Source organism: Rhopalosiphum padi, chromosome 1, assembly GCF_020882245.1.
Source record: "Rhopalosiphum padi isolate XX-2018 chromosome 1, ASM2088224v1, whole genome shotgun sequence".
Classification (NCBI taxonomy): Eukaryota; Metazoa; Arthropoda; class Insecta; order Hemiptera; family Aphididae; genus Rhopalosiphum; species Rhopalosiphum padi.
The window spans coordinates 16,607,245-16,631,970 of NC_083597.1; the positions used below are offsets into that span (position 1 = coordinate 16,607,245).

The 24,726-nt window shown below is 28.4% G+C and overlaps 1 protein-coding gene across 4 annotated transcripts in view; it reads left to right on the forward strand.

Annotated features, from left to right (window-relative positions):
- The window catches only part of LOC132931976 (CCN family member 5-like), a 269,827-nt gene that overhangs the window by 190,969 nt on the left and 54,132 nt on the right, over nt 1-24,726 (forward strand). For all 4 annotated transcript variants that reach the window (XM_060998123.1, XM_060998122.1, XM_060998127.1 and 1 more), the window contains one exon: nt 21,585-21,795. In XM_060998123.1, the coding sequence (XP_060854106.1) occupies nt 21,585-21,795 (211 nt within the window). The remainder of the gene's footprint in view (nt 1-21,584; nt 21,796-24,726) is intronic.

The window sequence follows — 24,726 nt, forward strand, 5'->3', positions numbered from 1 at the left end:
GGAAGATCTTTGACAACGTTTTGTCAACAGCGTCTTTGTATTATACTTGGGCATGCATCTATTTCGAAAACCAATTTAACCGCGACGGTATAATAAATGTGAGCGCTGTGGCGGTGGTTGTGCCCCGGACAAAGAAATGCAATCGTCGTCGAATTAATCCGAGTCCCGCGTAGCTGTGTACACTCCGTACAATAAATTACTCCAATCGTCGTCGCCATGAAAAAATATGTTAATGAATCGCGCTTATACCGTCGACGTTAGGTGGTCCAATAGGTATAGTAATTTTTAAGTAAATTCTTATTTTAATTTGTTATTGCATTTTTTCCAATTAGTGTCTATATACTGTCCAAATTAATTACAGTATAAAAAAACCCGCCGTATTTAAGATCATAATAAACATCCCGGACCGCGTCTATACAGAAATTAGGACGATCCGGAAGTCGTGGTGTGATATATTTAAACATAATTTCAGCGTTAAATAATTAATTGTCACCTGCTTCCACATAAACCCCGTATGCTTAATCACGTAGTAATTATACAATAACAATAACATGTATATATTACGTGACGTAGATAAAACGAGTAATTAACCAACCGTGGAAATGGGCCATGACTTTTTTCCTTACCCTCGAGGGGCTTTGGAAATTTCTGTGACTTTTGGACACGCGTAAACAAGATGACATTAACGAGATGGTTGTCGCCACCGGGAAGTTGTAATACTTTTGCACGGGGCACGGGTCGTAAAGAAAACGCGCACCGGAGCCCGACTCGGGTTTCCCGAAAATATTTCAACGGAACGCTCAGCGTTTACGGTTCGGTAGTTCAGGAAAGTGTTTCCGTCCTCTACTCATTTGCCTAACTCACGTTATTATATATTATTTCACCCGAGCCCGGTCGCATTCAGCTCATTCACGTCGCGTATACATATAATTTTGGGTTATCCCGGTATGTTCCATTTTTTATTTTATTTGTCCGCCGGCTTTTGTGTACACGCACTTGTCGCAGAATACTCGCGTACATTATATGTTTTTGATTAGTTTAAAGGCCGCTTAAGACGCTACATCCGTCCCGGCCTGCATTATGCACACCGTTCTGTATAATACCGGTAAGTTACGGCTCATTAAAGCTCCGTGACACTTTATCATTTTTCTGACTTCAATAAAATCACCCGAAACCGTTTTCCATATGCACGTCCTTGTGTATCGTATCAATATTTAAGTTACTACAGTCACGGTCCGATGCACGACGTGTATTCAAAAACATATCTAATGAGCAATGATATATTATTATTATTATTATTATTTACATAATATTTTGTGTGTGTAATTTGGTTACACAGATACAATAAATATTAAAATATATAATGCATGTCAAATATTAATTTAATGAAATAAATCATTTGAATAAAAATCTTCAATTATTTCATAACTTTTTGAGTATTGATTTTTATAATAGACTAATATCCAAAAATTATAAATATTTTACGATTTATTACAGTTATACAACAAGTTATCAATATATTTTTTCTTTATCATAATTTGAATAGTGTCTGAAAACATTCCTCTACATATTAAATATTATAACCTAATCAAAATAAAAAAAAAATCTAGAGATTTAAATAACAAAAGAAAAATTGAATTAAGTAATATTTAAGTTTTTAACTCAACTTATTATCATAAAATAAAATTGTCTAACTAGTTTAGAATATTCAGTAGGTGTATCAAAATAAAAATAAAACATAATTGTTCATATAATTTCTTCGGTGAAACACTGTAGGATAAATTTTCTTAAAGTTAAATATAATACAAACTAATACTTAGAAAATATTTTGATTTCCGATATTATGTTATTATAGCTTAAAATTAAAAACTTCAAAATCTATAGACATGTTTTAAAAATTGTATGCATATTTTGTATTGTGTAAAATAAAAACTCTAAACATTATGAACTTTTTTCAATTTAGTATTCTTGACCCATTGATTCGTTCTGAAAAAATGTTATTATAGTCAAACATGGTTAACAAATATCAAATATCTGTTGTAGAGGCTATCAATTGAAGTCCTTATCCCTTTTCGTTTCGCTGATATCCTGGCACCAAACCTAAATGTTATTTTTTTTTTTATAACACGCGATGTCAATAAACTTCACGATAAGTATAAGCAAACAATATAATATGTATATTATACATGAGTACTACGATTTGTACACAAAATATTATGTACCAAATTATTTAAATATTTTACATTATTATTACCATAATAATTACATATTATGTACTGTTATAATGTTTCAATACATGTTTTTTTGGCAGGGGTGTTGAATTGCAGCTAAACACAATAAACATTTTAAAGTTGTATTTGAATTTTTAAAAACATATTATACAATGTAATTCTAAGAAAATAATTTAAAAATTAACAATAAAATGTTCCCAGTTAAAAATATTATTTTATTTTACTTAATATTACTTAATATTTTTATACTAAGGGAGAGTGGTAGTAATAGTTATAGAAATAATTATGATGCATCAACATAATATTTTATACAATTTATATAAGTTTAATATTATAATAATTTTATCGGTTGTAATATACTGAAATAAATAGTAGTTAATTTAATTTATCGTATTCGCCAGTGAGTATAATATTGTACATACAAATACGCTACCTGCAATGTATATGACTTTGACTTTAAATTTTTTTAAATTAATTAATGAATTCATAAATTCACTGTTGTAACTGTAAAATGCTTACTCGAACGGACGACGCATTAGATATACACTAAATTGTATCTAATAAAAGCATATGCATAGTGTTTTTACTGTTTTTAGATATGCGAATACATCATTGATTCAGTTACATCAACATATCTGATATGTAGATTGATATTGATTGGTACGATCAATTATTATTTATTTTTAATAGGTATCTATATGACTTTGCAATGTGATTAAAACAATAGAAATATAATTTAATGGATAATAAAAATAAGTGATATGTTGATATATTTCTTTATTTTAATATTTGATTTGTAAAATAGTTACAATTTTTAGTTGTATTATTTTGCCTTTGAGTTCTAAATGAATAAAAAAAATTGTTTACGTCCCACACGAAGATGAAGTAAATTTGTTTTCCCGTCAACCCTATATATTGTATACGATATTATGCTTACATAAAAATATCCAACACTTTGTATTAGGTTTCTCTTCGAATATATATTATTCATAGATGTATTCACGTCATATAGTGGTTTTCATAAAATCTGGCAAGCACTCACAAAATGAAGCTTTGATGTACTACCGTACAACACGCAAACTGAAACGTTTTTACTTTTATTTTTTTTTATCTACGATAAAATATACAGTCCAATTTTCTCGATTCTTTTCTTGAATTTTTAAAATAACATCGATGTATTGAGTTTCAATTTAAAATACATTTAAATCCGTATACTTGAGCCTTGTATGTTAACGTTAAAAGATCCATTAAATGAATTTAATTTTTAAATTATATCGGTAAAATATTTTTTTTCTTTTATTTTCAACCATTTTTCCACAATTTTAAAATCATAATGTGTAAATTTAATAACATTCTTATTTGCCATATTATATGAGCTTTTATATTTATAAATTGTAAAACTCGAAATTACTATTTGTAAATCAACGTCACAAATCGTTAGAACCGTTAAAAAATAGTAAGACGTTTCATATAATCCACTTACAGTTTACAGTTATTTTGAGCACAAAATACATATGCATATTAAATGAAATACTTCATGTTTAGTGTTTCGGTGTTTGTGGTAAATTTGATGTTGCATGTTTTTTTGACAATAATATATTATTTTATGGCTGGGTTTAAAAACAAAACGAAACAGAAAAACTAAATTGCAGTCACGTGTTTACTGTACAATAGTGTAATAGTGTAATATAACCTAAACATCTACTCTTGTGTAACAATATAAAAAATAAGAGTCACTATTCGATTATCAAAATGTATATTAATTCAAGTCAAATATATTTTTCTAAATGTTGCTTAAACCAACCAGCCAGTGGTTTTGAAGTTCACCAGGTGTGTACGAGTATGAATATATTCTAAGTAGTGAGTTTAATAAAATTGTCAATTACTTAGCTATTAAAACCGTTCAAAGTCTAGTTCAATGAATTCAAACTTAAAATAATCACTTTTATAGCCAATTCAATTTAATATTTAAGCAAATATTTACCATTTCTTAATAAGTACAAAAAATTAGCTAATTATGATTTTTTTTTCAATACGTCCGTATATTTTCTTCTATACCAAACAATAATAAATTATAATACATTTTTGTGCATTAGTTTAGCAATAATTACCTACGCTTAATGTCTCGAATTTAAAATCAACTAAAATCTTTAAACAAATTAGACGATAAATATTAAGATTCCATTATTGGAAATGTCCTTATGTAAAGGAATTTTTAAAATTATGATGTATGATAATCAACATCATAATATTTTTTTCCCATTAAATAACCGTAGAACTTAAGTACTCAAAACGTGGATAAAAGGTTTTTAATGATAAGACGTCACGATGAAACATTTTTTTCTCCTGAAAAAAAAGTGTTTTTTTTTTTTTACTCCTTAATGATGAAAATCAAAATATTATGTATGCTGTCAGAGTTAAGAGTGTGGTCATTAGAAAACGAGACTTGCGTGTTTTATCACCGACAAAACGCCCTCATATCGTGTTACACAATGTATTTACAAAATACACTAAGTTTTTGCGTCATTTTTTCGCAGTAAATTTATGCTTAGTATATTATCGACCTGTTTCTGTGGTATTTTTAGTGCTTTCGAGTCATTATATGAGTCACGGAATACATTCTTACGTTTATGATTCCACAGTTATAGATTATCATTTACACAAAAGTTCTTTTTCTAAAAATTTAATTAATTGAAATTAAAATAATGCTATACATATTGCATATCATACTTATCATTTTTGAGTTGTATCTTCTCTTCTTCGTTCGAAAACACGACAAACGGCCAGAACGGCGTAATGACGTTATATATGTGTGTGTGTGTGTGTGTGTGTGTGTGTGTGTGTGTGTGTGTGTGTGTGTGTGTGTGTAATAAAGAGAGAAGGTTTTCGGTATTCCATGACTGCCGCAGTGGCTACATGGCGGCAGCGGTGATTAATCTCGTTGACGGCAAAATGTTTCGTACGTGACTGGACCGTGAAATTTTTTTTATTCTCTCTCCCTCTAACACACACGCACCAATTCTCCCCACTCGTGTCCACCGTCACGTTTTTTTTTTTTTTTTTTTTGCTGTGTTCGTCTTTTGGGTCCCGGCGGGCATTCGTCTCTCCGTCAAAAACCGTTTGTCAGCTCTCCGTGAGAGCCTAATGAAACGATATACTATTAACGTTACTACAACAAATGAATATTAAAAATAAATAAATAATATATATATATACATATATATATAATTAAATATATAAATTTATTTTACACCTCCTCGTAAAGTGGATTCGTATATCCACTTGTGTGTGTGCGTGTAATTGACCACATAAAAAAATTCTGTCTCTACTACTTTACCAAGACGTAAAACAATAACTGTGGGTGACGGAGACGACACCGAACATTACACAAGTCGGTAACGTATTTTACCTCGACGGGTATAAAAACGAATATTTTACTTTTCTCTGGCTGTATCTGGTTTTTTTATCGTTTTATATTTTACACCACTGCAGCAGGTATACCTACCATAGTTGTGAAAACTAAACAATTTGAAAGTTAGTCTCCATTTTTTATGACAATATTATATAGTTTTCACAAAAATTTTCATATGATATCTAGTTTAAAAACGAAAAATACCACGATAAAAATTCGAGATAAAGAAATTAAAATATCTGGAATTTCATCTTATTTGAAATGAATAATAAATCATTATATTCTGAGCTGAAACCAATTTCATATTTATTAAATTCTTTATTAATTAATATCTCAAAATAATTATTATATAAAATATGATGATGTGCATACTTCAAACAGCAATCAAATAACGTAAACAATATACTAATCAAGAACTAAAACAAAATTGAGAAAATGACCTTTAATAATACAATATATTTCAATCAGCTGAATTTCAATTTATAACAATCTATATATATATTATGATCAAAAAATGATTTTTTTTTTTTTAAAGAAAAATCTGGTTCATTTATAATTATAAAACCATTAGTTTCAGAACTTCGTAACCAATCAATAGTAAAAGTAACAACTTTAATCTAATAATATTTAATATATTTACTATATTTAAAATGGTACATACGATAATTATTTTTTTTTATTTTCAAAAATTATACTTTATACAATTTTCTATGTATTTCGGCTAATATAATATGTAATATTTCACCTAAATTAATTTCTCACTATATAAAACATTACATATTACATGTCATACAAACAGTTCTCTTTTTAACACACCCGTGTGTGACTTTGAACATTCTATTATATTCAAATGTTACAATTTTCGTAAAACTCCCTGCATTTAGGAGGTAATAAAAGATTGAAAAATATAACTGAATGTTCTGCCGTTGATATAACCATCTGAGACCAATATGAGTTATATTTTATTAAGAAGTATAAGTCAATGTCAAGTGATTTTTTTTTACTCTTTAACATTTTTTTTCTTCCCATGTTTGAAAATAACAATTTTAAATAAACATTTATGTTCAAATATATGGATTTTCACGATCAAAGGTATATTTAAGTTGAATATAGGTACCATATACTTTATAAGATATGGTTACAATAAATTATAATACTTTATATCTAATTATTTATGTGATGGTATTTTTAACAAAAGCCAAACAATTTCTTATAAAAATAAGATTTATGCTGGTTTTTTTTATGTAATTTAAAAAAATTTATAACAATACATTAATTATAAAAAAGCTCACTTTTAAGATTTTAAATCATTTTTACATCAGACGATTTCTTATTTATTGGCTATAACATTATTATGAATATTTAAATTTCAATATTTAACTTCACTCTTTTTTTTAGACAAATTAAAAATGATATTTTAGCAATATTGATTAAGTCTTGGATACATTTATTAATACAACATATATTTTAGAAAATTATTTTATTATTAAAAAGGCAAATTTATAAAATGAAAAAAAAGTAAAAGTCCCATAAAATTACCGTGATTTAAATAATAAAAAAAGTAAAATATTTTACTATTGCAAAAACAAAATGTTAAAAATAAATTTAATTTAAGCACTTGAAACTTTTAATTAAGTTAAAAAATTATTTTCAAAAATACAAAAATTTACAAAGAAAACAAATACACACTTAATTATATACAAATATTATGTTAAAAAAAACTGTCTTGAATATAACATTATACATTACTATTGAATTAAAAAAAAAAAATCATTGCGAAGTTTATTAACAAAAAACACTCATGTATAAATAAAATTTTCTTTATAATATAAAATATGTAAATAATACCTATGCCAAAAATAATTTATATATAAAAAAAAAGTAGTAAAAAGTTTTCTTATAACAGTCACTATGTACACAAAAAAAGAAACAAAATAATATACAACACCTATAAACATAATATTAAAATTGTAATAATATTTAAAAAAAATAGTTCAATAATTAAAACTTATGTTATAAGTTTTATAATAATTCAAAATTAATCTTATCATTACATTTGTATATAATACATTATTATTATTATTATTATACTTAAATCTATATTCTATATATATCTTATTTATTTTGTTTATGTTTAACAAATGATCATAGTTCATTGATCATGGATATTTTTACATACATTTAAAGTTTTAAAAGTAAACAAAATATAAAAGTTTTTTCGTGTAATAATCAATACATTGTGAACATATTATAATACAAGTAATATCATAAGTTTTATTAAAAAGAAAAAAAGGACTTTTGTCTATAGATATTATGAAATAATGCCTATAGAATTTTACTTGTAAACTAATGGATTGTAAAAGAATTTCCAGCAGGACATTGAGTTTGCATCCAAAGGATGTAGGTAGCAACCTACCTTCTATAACGCCCTTTCTATTCCGAATCAGAATAATTTTCTAAGAATTTATACGTACAAAAATAAAATTCCAAATGGGTTTTTTTAAATAAAAAACAAGCATTCAATTAATTTTATGTTAAGTAATTAAATAAGAGAAGTGAAGTAAAGTGACACAGAAGTAAAATTAAAATATATATATATATATAAACTAAAAACTAAAGTTGAAATAGTGATTGTTAACTATTCAAAGAATCAGCGAGTATACTTTAAATATATAAAATATATTAATGAATAATAATATTAACGTTTTTATTTTATTATAAGGAAAATTATCAAGTTAACAATATTTAATTTAAGTAATTAAGTTATTATAATAATACTCGAAGATTCAGGTTTAATCTACTTAAAACAACAAAAAAAATATATATAAATAATATTAGTACAAGTGCAATAGAAACCAAAAGTAATTGGCTCAATGAGATTTGATCAAATTGATAGATAAATTGTAATATCACACGGGAGCATAAATAATGTACATTAGCATATTAAAACAACAATGTTAACTGAAATGTGTACAAATTGATTACTTAATTGATGGCATTCATACCGAGAACAGTTGATTATATTTAAATCTAACAATCAAGTTTGAAAACTATAAAAAATAATTCAAAATATTTTGTAATGAAATCACCATCAACTTTTTATTTTCAAAAGGTAATCTATATTTAAAATATCATGAAATATTAAGGCTATTTTATCTTATGAATTTTAACATTAAAATCATAATTTTTGATTTAATCGTTAATGAGTTATAGCTGCTCAAAGTTGGGTAGTTTGAGGTTTTTAGGTGTTCAACTTGCAGATTATTACGACTGTGGGACGTTGGTATAACCACAGGTACAAATAAGTTCATCACTGCGTCGATAGTCGATAACGAGTTTATTATATATGAAAATATATTATGTACCTTTTATTATCTATTACCCGTGTTACTAGTTTACTACTGGTCTTCAGAAACAAGAAATATTATAAAAATCAAAAACCACCCAAAATTTAAACGCTATATCTCGCTAAAATATTAATGAAAAATAATAATTTGATAATTTAAACGTTAAAATTAATAACAAAAACAGCCCTATTAATTTAGTACATTTTAAATGTAGGTTGCCATTTGAAAAACAAAAGTTGATAGTGGTTTTACTGTTAAATAAAAGGGTGAAAAAAATAAAAATTGTGTACAGTTTGAGAAAAGCATGATACAAAATATTTTGAAAAAGATAAATGAAAAAAATTTAATGATGTCTTAACCCAGAAATTCCCAACCAGGGTGCCGGAAAATTTATTTAGGGTGCCACGAAATTATTTGAAATATATTTTTAGTCATCTATAGGCCTAGGGCATAGGGTGCCTCCGGATTTTTAAAAAATGACTAAGGTTGCCATGAGTCAAAAAAAGTTGGGAACCTCTGCTTAATCTAATGACCTACCTACATGGATATGCGTATGAGATAATTGGTGGATACAATTTAAGCCGCAATGATAGTTCAGTTTAATAAAATGGTACAATAAATGATCTTTGATGACTAGTTAGTAGTTATGATATCAAACGATACTTGTATTACGACAAATCATAGTAGATAGTTGAACGCTCGACCAAAAATTCCAAGACAGGTGTATCGAAAAAATATGAAAAATGTATTCATTTTAGTTTTTCCGATCTTTGTGAAACGCTATAAATTCGAATAGAGCGGGCTCAGGTTTAATACTTTCGACGACAGGTTCTCATAAAATATATGTACATTGTACATACAATGTAATATATTCGGTACCATCATCGTCCCGAAGGGGAATGCTAAGCACACGCCGATGAGTGCCACCGCGTCTATATTTTTCTTTTTACAACACATTTGCTTAATATATTATATAAAATACAGACTGTAATTTTTTTTTCTATTTTCAATTAAAAAAAAAAACTTTTATAAGAATTTCAATTTAATCATTATAATTGATGCTTAGAACACTTGTAGAGAACGTTTAGAATACCGAATTGTTTTTTAAACGATTTATAAAAAACTTATGTCGTAAGTTTAAAAACTCGATTAACATAAACCATATTTTATTATGGTTGACTGAATTGATCATGTTAAAATAATTTCTTATTGTAATATTTTGATGTAAATTGAAAACCGTTCAGATATTTTAATCAAAATTATTAGCATCAGATGATTATCTCCAAGTGGCTAAAAACATTCGTAGGTGAAACCACCGTTGTCTAAAATATGCCAACTACAATATTAAAATTGACAAATAGCTATTATGATAATGCTAGGACGGTATGTACGATATTATTATAATTTATAACACGATATACCAGAAACCAACTGCATCACATAAGATAAGGAATGAAATCTGCATTTAATCGTCGCACAATACGTCGTTGCACGAGCGATTTTTGGCATCGTACTGATGATATATTATACGCGTGTAGCGTTATGGAAATTTCGTGTGATACATCATTCGAGTGAGTATTTTAAATACGATCTGATTTCGCTGGTATTGTTTGTATTGTTTTATGTACTTATACCTTATTTAGTATGTATAATCTATATATTATAGAACGACGAATGACACAGGAAGAATATCGTCAACCCAAACACGCGTGTATCATGTTTAATGTATAATGTATAAAGAAAAACATACACATCCAATGCTATGTCATACTGAAAATTTACTTTAATTTTTACTTATTGAATCTTAAAAATAAATCAATAACTCGTTATATATTTGTACACGGAATCGTTAATTAAGTATCTTCCCTAGTTATTATGATCTGAAGATAACATTATATATTCAACAAAACCAAATCAAAAATCTATACTAATAATAATGCGAAAAAAATAAGTATGTATTTAAAAATGATTTAAAATTATGTATTTTGTCTATATGTTGCAATTTTTTTTAAATTTCACTCAACTAATATCGTTTAAATCGGAAACACAATCATATAATCAAATAGAATTAGATCAACCAATGCTAAAAATTCAAATTGTCAAAGGTAAAAATTGCATAATATGATCGAAGTAACGAAACTATGATAACATTTTAGTAATAACAAAATAATTCAGAGGAAACCCAATTTTTGTCAAAATTGTAAATGCTTAAGTATACTGTGTTAAGTAAATTTTGACCTTAATATAAACTTCTTTACTTCTTTTTTTTTTTAATCGAAAACTACTCTTAATTCTAATTGTTAAACCAAAAATGGGATGCATATAATTTGAAATTTCTGAATTGTTTTAATTTTTGTACTATTATTCTAAAAATATTATATGTTTGAGGTTTTAATCTCAGAGTAAATCAGGCATTCGAATCCATTTGCCTATGTAAAATGTTATCCTACCTATGTTATGAATCAAATGATAATCACCACATAGACCACAAAATTCAAACGTTAAATCAGCTAGCATCTTACTTCACCTAAAAATTTAAAATCATCAAAATTCACTATCCAAACTCTCCTTCTTCCCGCACCATCCTCAAAAACTCTAAAAAGATGCTGGCCTAGGGATCAACTTCAGCACTAACAAATCAACTTGTCATATAGTGCTTGGATCTGTCATTTCTGCTATTGTAATCATGTTTTATATAAACTTGAATAGATTTTAATAATACTTAAAAAAAATAATAATAATCATATATAAATAAAATAGACCTTAATATCGAAAACATAAAATGTAAAATAAATGTGCCATATACGAGTAGTTAAGTACTTAAAACTTTTAGGTTAAAAGTCGTTTATTTTAAATATAATTTATCGGCGTAAGAATTTTATATCACCACAAGAGCTTAACATAATAATTCCGTGTATTATAAAATAATAAAATATAGTTTTTAAGAATACTAAAAATTCCAAAAATCAAAAATTTGAATTAAAAGATTCTTAAAAATAACCGCGAGATATATGTTTATTTGATAATTTATTCTTTTTTCTTGTGACGAACTACATATCGTAGCACGGAAAGTTGCAGACGATATATCAAATACCTATTGGCACGCTCCGTAATGCGACGACGACAACCATTCGTGTTTATTTTGTTCGTGTATTATTAGTTATTACATTTCATATACACGCGTACCTATAATATATGTGCGCATAGATCATTCAAAAGGATGATGTGTGCATATCATTAGCCTAAACGTGCTCTAGGGTATCGTATTCTGAACGGTTTGGTGGCGGTGTTGGCGGTGGAATAACATAATAATATATGTGATGAATATATATGGACGTGCGTGGGGTGTGTGAGATATATATAGAGGAAAAGAGAGAAATAGAGAGATACAGAGACAAATTCTATCCCCCTTCTGACCAGATAATATACCATTGTATATACACACGTATACGGTAGGCAGTGCAGTCAATTGCTATAATGCATTCACGAGTATTTGGGGTTCTTTTTTTCATATTTACTTTTTAGTTTTTAAGCCTGTCCCGAGGGCTGACGTTTTCTCTTATCTACTACGTTTGTTTGTGTGTATATATAGTACGTGCATAGGACGTACAATTGACGGCCTCCACCCACCTACAACCGACAGGCCATACGCTCACACACCGTAACCACGGAGTGTACGATTTAGCTAGAAAACGTATGTGCAAAGGGATCGGCTTTAGCGGAGGAATACGAGAGTGGTGTGCGCTGTATGAAATGTATACGAATAATGTAATATATCCGGAAAAACGTCATAACCGGAAATCGCTCGTTGTACCTTGTCAGTAATAGTAATAATAATACAGTAAGAGTTTCCTTTATACTCGTAAAACATCGGCAGACAGCTGCTATCCGTTTATAGATTATAATATGTGGAGCTCACGTATATATTTTGTACTTAAGTAAACGACTACAAAACGACCGCGTTATTTAAAAGGATGATGTTAATATTATTCTTGAACCAATTACACATGCCTTCGCACATACGCCGGAAACTCAAGTGATTTCCCACCGGGTGCCCGGGACTTATTTCATTTAATCTTGATCAATAGCGAAAATGTGTCGGACGAGTTTTATACTTTTGTGTTGAAAAATCGAATATAAGCGAGCGATTTTTATCTTGTAACTGTACGTATAGTATTGATATAACATTATTATCTACGATTTAAATAAATTAAAATGAAATAATATTTTAAACGGTATTATAAAATCGTACTCCAATCAACCGTCGAAGAATTCAATAACTAAACTATGATTTTAACGCGACACGTTATTAATAATAATAGTACGTCTTTTAAGAAAACAAAACGAAATAGACATTATACATTTTATTATACGAACTCGTTAAACATCGCATTATAGAAAGAAAAAAACTATATTTCTTTGTAAAAATATAATATCTTGTTTGAGTAAATAATGTAAAATTATTGTATTTTTATGCATTATAATATTTGAATTATGTCTATTTTTTAAAAGTAAGTTATTGCAATCTAAATATAATCTTCACAAAATGTAGAATAATGTTTAAGATATATCACTAATTTATGCAGTTTAAAAAATATATATTTGAAGTTAAAACAAAAGTAGGTATATCTAATATTTTTTCGCTTTTCGACGAATATTTAAAACAATATAAATGGTAATACAGCTTAACTATAACAACTATTCTAATTGATTCCATTATGTATATCGCTAAAAATCTGACAATCGTGTTCTTCGAACACTCACGCTCAAAGTGATTTCACTCAAACCTAAATATTCAATGACCAAAGTATTTTTTTTAATATACAATAAAAACCGATAATTTGATTCATCAGTAAAATGATCCGTTACCGATATAATATAATATTGAAAAGTATAAATCTATAAAACGGTTATGCCGTATAAAATTCGGTAAAGTTTACTTTGTCCTGCGGATAAGTGTTTTGAATTGTATTGACTATAATATCACGCCTCATACGTGGCTTTAAAACGATATTTCAAAAATCAAGAAAACCGCTATCAACTCTCTGAAAACAGAGAATTGTGCATCAATTTTTAAGTAAATCTTTAGTAGTTTTCAGGGAACGAGTGACAAAGACTGTACGTTTTAATATCGATGTGCACCGTATCACACACACATAAGTCCGTTTAATAATTTCGATGTGTACGACACGATTCGTAATATATGTAAATTATAATTATTGAAATAGCGTTCGTCATCGGTTAATCGCATTACCTATTAATAACGGCCGACATCGCCAACCGTTCGTATTGTACCTATGTACATATTATAATATACACGTCACGAAAGACGCGACCGTGTCACACCTCCCGACACGATACGCAGACATTTTCCGTCTTACCGCACCTCAATAAAATATGTACGCACGCCGATTAAACAACAATACGTCGTTGTTCGCGCGCAATATTCCTTTGCGCGTATTTCAAAGAACTGTATACCTCACATGCGGATGCGTCCGCAAAATTGCACACCCGAGGACGCCTCAGAAATGTGTCCCCGTCTCCTTTTCCTACGCATATCGTTGTTTTCCTTCATTTCTTTTTTCTTCCCGTCTTCCTATTTTATTTTATTTTTCACTGCCAAACTCTACGTACCTAATGGAATTCCGAAAATTCAGCCGGATACGCTTGCACGAATACTTTTGACACCGACCGGTAAACGTTTTCTGGGGAAAAATTAATTTTTGCTTATTTCCATTTCAAACGAATTCCGGAAAACGCCTTACATCGAGCATTCCGACGATAGTTGTGCGATATGTATGTCGGATTTTGATTAGTTTATTATTATTTTTTGTTCTCGTCGCGCCTGGAAAACAAACGTATTTTCAAAACAGAATATAATGGACCATGTGTTATACAACCGGCGACGGCGTCCTATGCGCTGCAAAAGTCAATATGACATTGCTTTCCGGTTCCTATTTTTACGTGTTAACGTCGTATTTTCTGGTAGACTGGATCGATCGCGAAACAAATGTCAAATTATTTTTTATTTAATGTAAAATACACCGAATTCCGTTTTATGTGTACAGACTGCAGTCATGGGTCGACGGACACGTTTTAATTTTATATTTAATCAAACGTCTTTTCGTGAAGACTATACGATGGAAATATATAAATAACTTACAGTTTTCATACCATTGTTGGACCGGTCGATAAACACGTATTACGATTAGTTTACAATCCAGCGGTTCATCAAAATGTAACTATTTATTTAAATTAACAAATTTATGAACCGTAATGAAAAACATCAAAAGTGTGATTTGTGAATTATAATATTGGTACTAAAACAAATCACTGTTATTCGTCCGGAATTCTTTACACGCGGCCTATAATAAAAATTTTAATTAACATACAATAAATTGTATTTTCGATTTTCGATTTTTAAAACTAAAAACCATAAGTGTAATGTACTAGCTGCATTAAGATAAAAAAAAAAACAATTTTAAAGAGCTAAAATTATTTCATTTTAGAAGTACACTTTATATATTGTTTTAAAACAATGGGTCGCGGATTTATCAAATACTCGAGGGTAAAGAGAGGGGTGTACACGGCTTATGATATAAAGCTATTTATACTGTTATAACTACTGGGAAAACTTTAAAAATAATGATAATTTATTCAAACATGTAGTTATATCCGTTTTATGAAATAAATTATCTGTTATGCATGTACTTAGTAATAACTTATTATAAACATTTTAAATCTGATTCAACCATAAGAATATAAGTGAGTACCCAGTTTAAAAATAATATATTGAATACAGGTGGTATATTTTAATTAAAGAATGAATATATTAAATAGTTAAATATCATAACGTATCCCACCGCATATTCTTAATCTGTGTATTAGGATATTTATTTTTAAAGTACTTAAAGGAAATACATTTATAACTTAAATGTATACTTATAATACCGCTCAGATTTATATTTAATTATACAATTCAATTTTATATTTTATTTTTTGTAAACATTTTTTGTTAATACTCTAACTTGTTTTTGGTGATATGAATTAATGAAATTTCAACCAAAATACTTCATTGAATTATAATATTTAAAACTTTTAAATACGATGGATTTTAAAAGTTTATTGTATGTTTATATTACACTAAATTGAGTTTCCATTTAAAACATTTCAAACGAAAAGTATAATTATATATAGCCTCATATATATTTACTAAAATACAGACATTCGTCTTCGGCAAAAGAAGAAAGACTTATTGAAGTACATCAACATTAAACATTATTTCATTTATAAATTAACTTTTATAATGTACACATTTTTCTCAATTAAATGTTTCAATGGTTACGAAGTAAAATCTAGAGACTAAAAATTTTTTATGTAAATTTCAAAAAAATATAGACAATTCAACTATAATTGTAGTAGGTTAATAAGCTTGGTATAATTACATAAAATAATTAAGTTAAAGGAAATTTAATTATATTAAATGGACTCAATTTTTTTTTTTTTTTTTGTAATAAAGCTTCATATTTTTATTGGCCCTTATCAATTAATAAAATAAGTAAGTATAATATTACTTTCATTGTATAAATTACAAATTTACTTAGATAAAAATGTATATTATGTGGTTATATTAAAAAACATGATACATAATACATATACGATACATATACGCATTGTATAGATTATTCGTACAAAATAAAAATCATAAGTACCATCTATACCAGGGATTCTCAAACTTTTATAAACACTGTACCCCTTTTTATCAATACATTTTTTTGGGTACCCCTTCTTAGTTACTTAACTAAAATATATATATATAAAAATTTAAAGACTTACATACATATTGGCCAGACTTGTACCGCTTAAAAAATTTCGAGTACCCCAAGGGGTACGCGTACCATAGTTTGAGAAACACTGACTGATCTATACTATCAATAGACATACTTATTGGCTATTATACAACAGTGTTTATGACATAAAAAAATATATTTTGTACGTTTTATTATAAACAAATAACAATATTATTAGGTAATACTTTAAAAACTTACATAAGACGCTAGGTTTTCATATTATAATAAATTATAATTATTATATCCCATTCATTTAACATCATAAAAATATTATAGACATTGAACGTATTTAATGTCAAAACTTAATATTTTTATACAGCGATCCACAAGTCACTAATAGTTAATATTAAATCACGTCTTTTCAAAAAAAAAATTAAAAAAATACTCCGTCTAATTATGTAGGTATACCATTTTTAAAACGCTTACTCAATACAATAGAGTTATATAAATGTATAATATAATTTATTTCTGCAGATTAAAAAGTTTCATTTAAATTTTCATTAAGTATCCATATTCTATAATATTGTTAACGGGAAGGTGATTTTTTTTTTTTTTTACAATTATAATTGGCATATTTACATTGCATTATAAGCAACGTAATTTAAAATAACACAACAAAAAAAATCAGGATATAGACACTGATTGTTGAGCACACAAGACGTTTTTGTTGTTTTGGCCCATAATAGTAGCGGTATATTAAAATGTTATATCGGAATTAATGTAATAAAAAAAAAGTGATTCTGAGCTTATGAAAGTTTAAGGTTCTACCTTTTTAAAAATATAATAAATACAAATATCTTTTGTATTATTACCGGCAGTGTCATTAATGGATGACTGCTTACACCAAAGATTATCACGAAAATTTTATATTTTTATTATTATCAGTTCATTAGCGTGATTAATTAATATAAATATAAAATATGTATCCCATTAAACAGATATAATGTTAGTGCTCCTTAGGAATAGATCATCTCCTTTAAAAAAGAAAAAAATATATCATTAATACATATAGTAGAAAAAAAGAAACGCCATTACACATTTTATCAAATTAAAAAATTACAAAACCTATCATTAGATGTTTGTTGTAAGTCCAGGTTCCTTAAATATTTTAAACAATAAACTAAAATTCAATTTACAATTTTAAAATTATTTTATAACCCTTTAGTACTTATGTGTAATAACCTTACATTACTTTTAATACCGATAAATGCTTTATTTTATAATGATTCTGTTATAACTTAAAGATAAACTAAAAATAAATTAATTAATTCTATCCAGTTTTAAAAAATAACAGAACATGAGTACCTAATAACTGTAATTTATGATATCATATTAGCAAATATTAAAAAAAATCAGTATAGACCGGTTGTTGGTCTTTGATCTTGCTGTGCTTTAAATAACCACTAATGTAAAACCAGGATATTATTATTATACTGCTATTATAATAATATATTGATGATAATAATTTTAATAATAATATCCATCTCCTTATTAACCAAATCAACAACAATAACTATTTATTAATAACTACTGACGGGGATAAATGGACGTATATAACGAGTATATAACTGTGTAAAGTGTATCTATGTTTAAAATCCAAATAACCTACGAACTTTCAACTTCTATCTAAAATTGTGTATACTTAAAACTTATTAGAATTAATTACATTTAGTTACTGTTACACTTTTAAACAGTAATAATTTTATTCAGTTCTTAAATCTTTTAAAATGAGTACTTAATATTCAAGTACAATATTTGCGTTAATACTTATAGAAGGTATTAATTGCATATTGCAGTATATTTACACGGTTGTTGAAAAACAATTATTATTAGTATCCATTTAGAATTAGTAACGATGCAATGCTTTAATAGAAAATATAAAAAAAAAACATATTTTATATGGCCATTATTACACTGCAGTGTGTGTTTGTAATGGGATCGAAAGCGATACCAAACTAAAATTATTTGATGAAAAAATAAGCGAATCGAGATAATCGGTTCACGCCCAATGGTGAAAAAGATAGGTGTGATTAAAAAGGTACTATCTAATTACAATGTCGTTATTATTACTTATATTTTCCGAGTTTAAAAGCTTTTCGAGTTTAACGAGAAATATTATGTGACGATAAAATGAGATTAACATTAAACCGTGCATCGAGAGAAATCGCTAACTTAAAGTACCGATAGGAAATTCTCAGCGGAACACATGTTTCGTCTGACATAAAGCACCGTGTAAATCTCTTCAGGTGCCTTAATCCAATAACACTCCTGTGTATTGTATCCATATCGTATTATTTTGCATCATAGAAAACGTACAATTTTCATATATTTCTGTACGACCAACAAAAGTACAGAATCCAAACAAAGAACAAATCAAAAATATTTTTTTTATCATATTTGACTTATGTTTTGTCACACTCGCAGTAAAATACGGTCGCAGATAAACGTTGAATATTCCATGAAATATATTCATCACAATAATATTTATGAATAAATTATATTCAGTATATGACTCTACGCGTGTATACTATATTTTAGAATTTTTTTTTTTCATTTATTTAATGCGTACATTAACATAAAATTGGAATAAGCATATTTATAACTAGAACAATATATATATATAAATTATTTCTCATAACTATGTAGTGGCGAATTAAATGGTTTAAAATCATATATTATAAATCAAAATGTTGGTATTTTGGTACAACAATAGTAACAGTAATATTATGTTAAGTTTAAGCTACTTATTCCACATAAATAATCGTAAATTCGTAAAAACAATAATAATTTTAAAAATAAAAATGTCAACGTAGATTTTTTCAGTCAACAATATTATTATTGTGCTGGAATATTCAAATATTATAATTTTCAACGTAAACTTGTATACGCAAGCGTAATACCTAATATAATATATGAGAATATAATATTACAAACGCGACACCGATCGAGTCAGTATGATATCAGTTTTGGCGAAATTACAAAATCGCTGATGTGAATATATAGGTGCGTGCGTCTTGTCACCGAATAAGTCCATCGATCATATTTTGACTATTATATTATAATACATTATGTATAATAAGCGCCGTTGTGAGGTGGCATGAGACATTAAGAATTAAGACTTATTGATAGCAACTGGGAACGGTGCGTCGACAATCATGAGCCAAATTGGCTCGCCGCCGCTCCGAAACGATTCTTGACGACCTATTTACGGTAGTTGCCAAAGCGATGTGCCTGAGAAACGCGCACGGCCGACTTTTGGCGTGGTAAGCGCGTAGCGCCCGCAGGCGCAATTAATGACGAGACGTCTAAGCTCCCCCCCCCCCTCGCGAACAAAAATAAATAAATAAACTAAAAACAAAAAAATAAAGCCCTCATCGGAAGATCCTAAAAAAAAAAATTGTTTTGGACACGTTTAAGTTGAAAAACTTAAAATCATCGCAAGAATAGGTAAGCGTATTCGAACGACGCGAAGAACATCGATATTATATTATTTAAACCCGTTGTGCGATAATAATAATATTATGACGACCGGGGCGGAAACCGCTCGGAAATTAAACTGCAAAAGTCTGCGGGATAATACTCTGGACAATCGTCCTCGCACAAAACGGCCCGAACAGATAAATTTTCCTACGCAAGCTGAACTGTTCGAGAGGGTGGATTTCGTTTGTTTTATTGCCCGAGCCACGAGGTATCTATAATATATATGCACATTATGTATGTCCGTATTAAATATAGTGACCCTGCAAAGTCCGAGAAATATCCGGCGGCTGACAATACGCACCGCTCCCACCTCCCCACCCAAACTGGATTTCGCAGGTAGATTTTCCCGTCGTCGTCGTACGTTTATACAGGGTGCTTCACTAAGCATCATACGCGACCATTTTTTTTCAATTGTTAATTATTAATTTATTAGCTATTACTATTTTAGTTATTAAATATGCATTTTTTAAATGTCACATTTTCAAATTCTTAAGATGTTTTGTACTACTTAAGGACTAACTTGTGGAAATACAAACCTCAGTTTTTCAAAAGCGAAACTTCTTTTTTACTGTAAATTATTTAGCGAATAATTTTTCTGAAAATGTTGATAAGGAAACCCTTTAAGTAGTACAAAAAAATCTCAAGGGTTTAAAAATATGTTCTTTACGTATATTTAAACATTCCGAAAAATCAAAATCAGAATTTTGATAAATCTATTACTAAATTAGAAATTTGTGTTGTGCATGCTTAATGAATTACAATGTGTGTTTATAAATATATAGTGGATAATAAATTGGGTATATTACAGAGCGTTACTAAAATAGTAACAGGCAAATGTTATTTACTCGATAACTATATTATATGTACGAGTATACCTATCCTTATAAATTTTTTTTCCATATTAAAAAAAAAAATTTCTTTATGATATAATAAATATACAATTTAAATATTATGTAACATTCAGAAGAACGACTAAGTTACATAATTGGATATTTACATTTTGTCAGTCGTATCAATTACACTCTGTATAATCTTCTCGTTAACCGCATAGGTGCGCCCACTCTTCAGCCATTGAATTTATGTCGTATTCACGTATATCTAATATTATATTATATCGTACCTACCTATGACTATACCGATATATGTATGTACACATATATATATATATTAATCATTATAGACAATCAATAAATCGATGTTCTATCAAACAATTTTTTTATTTTTTTCGTTTACTATCTTTTTTTTATGTTTCGCCCACACGCAGGTTCGGTCCCACTGCGCCTACCCGTGCCAGTGCGCCAACAGGGACCCGGTTTGCGAACCGGGCGTGCCGCACACCCGCGACGGATGCGGTTGCTGTCCCGTGTGCGCCCGACAGGACGGAGACCCGTGCGACGGCATTGCCGTGTGTGACCAAAGGAAAGGTCTGGTATGCCAGTACGACGACTACTACAGCCCGGCCGGCATATGCAGAGGTAGGTCGGCATTGTAAATACGTATTTAGTATGGACGATCAATAATAATATATATCATAGATTTAATGATAATAGTAATAGTATACTCGTTATTTGTCCACTCGGATATTTGGTGGAACTAAATGGGGACTGTCAATTCTCGTAAAAAATAAAATCAACGTTTGACGAATAACGTATTATAGAATTTAAATGATTGTTTATTTTATAAGTTGGTGTCTATTATAGTGGGCAATTGTAGCAGTCAACAGTTTGTTGTCTTTGCCGCAACCCGTCTCGTTCCGAAAATAAAAATATTTTTTTTTCTTATCAAAAATATTCAATAAAAAGTCGAACGCATTTTCGATTGTTTATACTGTTGCAAAAATTGTACGTTTGACATAAGTGTTATTATTCACATATTGTGTTTCGTGCTGTATAATACGTAGTATTTTAGATAAAAGGAACAAAAAATATTTAAGACACGGAGCAGAGGCACGTGATTATGAAAATATATATTCGCCCATTTAAATGTCAACTTAATTTTAAAAAATGTAACTCCCTCCTCACAGAAATTCGACTAAATCTTCACCCATAGCGGATTACCGCCGACACGTGCGTGATTTGCTTTTTTTTTATACTCAAGCCCTTCCACCGCCCCTGCCGATCCACGTTCACACAAGCTCACCGATCGGTAAAAAAAATACCTATATGGCTCTATCTACCTACGTGCCCCGCGCACTCATACCAATTCGCCGCAGCGATCAACAATGATATTCGTTTACCCAACAAAAATACATATTTATGTATAGGTACACGTACGCGTTCACATACACACACACACACACACACACGCACGCGATTCGTTTTTGGTATTATTCAAATATCCGTTCGTCGTAACGTAACGAATTCTCCACAGTTGAATCGACCCGCAGTTTGCACATTTCCATTGAACGTCAATAAATAACAAGTGAAATATATTAAGTGACGTAATGTTATTAAATAAATATATATCGGTATATTTCATACCTATATATTATGTGTACAATGTACATTATATAGTATAATACTTGTAAGCACGATATTCGAAATAATATTATGCGCACGTTTACCCACCAACATTTATTATAACTAGTAGATGTATATATATATATATAAGACTTTTGGTGAACGTTTTTTTTTTTTTTTTTTGTTATTCGACGTAGAAAATGTGCGTACGTTAATATAATATTGTAAACGCACCAGCGTCTGACGTTTTCTATGATTTTTCATTTACCTATAAACGCAAGAGGCGTCCACTAGTGATTTATTACAATCCAGCATAACATATATAATACAACGTCTTTCGTCTGGCCGTCTACGAACGTTCGGGCATTGCGATTTTAGATTTTACCACGTTTCTTTTGTGAATAAATTTACTTGTGATAATGAGAGGTCTTCACTCTTCAAGTACTTTGGTGTCGTGGGTAATAATCAGTATACGGTTAGGCAAGCGAAACGTAATAATATCAGTTTAATTTAAAACAGTTCATTGATTCAGTGCTAAGGTTTTGGATTAAACTATTCCTTTCGTTTCTATTAACCACGAAAAATAAAATATTAAATAATTTATAATGTATAGTACGTTGAACATTGTAAGTACGCATGTACATAAAAATAATGTATTAAGTCGTACAATTCGAATCGGCCTCGCAGTACAGGTTTATTTACTACAAAATCTTCTACGTATTTAAGCTTTAAGCCCATCCCCAACTCACTAAAACCTTGGCTCATTTGTCATTTGATTCACCCCCGGTTTCTAATAATTATCAACGCTATTATAACAATATAATTTTGTAACAATACACGAAGGAGGTATATATACTGCGTCATGTTCGTAAATAATGACATAGCGTTCTGTATAAAGGGAACTTCTCGAATAAACACAACTTTTAAAATAAATTATTATTATTAATATTATTATTATTACATTTTACATTTGTTCAACAATAGTTTTCCTAATTTTCCGACTAAAAAAAATAAAATACACATTAATATAACGAATGAAATGGAATTTCTAATGTCAAGAAGTGTAAGGACTATATAAATTAATGTATATGTGTATACTGTATATATCAGTACACTATAATTTATCATGAAACACATCCGTAATTCTAAAAATAGTTTTAAAGTAGGTACATTGGAAAAAGGCATTTATTTTTTATAAGACCTAATAAATAGCCTTAAAAATTGAATGATCCAAAATACAATAAATAGATCTTATAAAAAAAATATATATATGTTCAACTCTCGAACTTAGTAAATATCAATAAGGGTAACATTAAAATACTATTATAAAGTATTTATAAATTTATTTTGTACTTATTTTATTATTCTTGTTGTTTTCTTTTTATGATAAGTTAATGAACAAATAATTTATAAATACGTGATATACAAGTATATAATCTATTCTCTTATTATTATCGCGTTATTGCAGTATAATAATTAAAATGGGATGTATGTTTGTTTGTCGAAACACAGCACATTACAAATTATCGAACAATGTAATATGAATATTTGTCGCTCAAAACCGACCAGTACAATCGAACTTTTCATTATTTACTCAAGTGTAAAATACGATATTTGAACTATTTATTTAAAACTATATCGTTCACTTGACAAGGAACGAACTATTATATAAAATACAGTCAAAACAAAAATTGAAAAATGATAATAAACTTGTCCTTAACTTCATAATTGCTTTGTCGTTATAAAACTTTAAGCCAATGAGTGTATCTATATTATTATACGATATCGCAAAAGCATACGATATTATACATTAGTGGAGCGAGCTGGTATCGTACCATTTGTGTAAACATTTGTAAAAATATGAACAATTTTAAAAATATATACCTTATGCACGTAAATAAAAACATTTATAATTGTAAATTAAATTAGTAGCTGATCTATCAACTT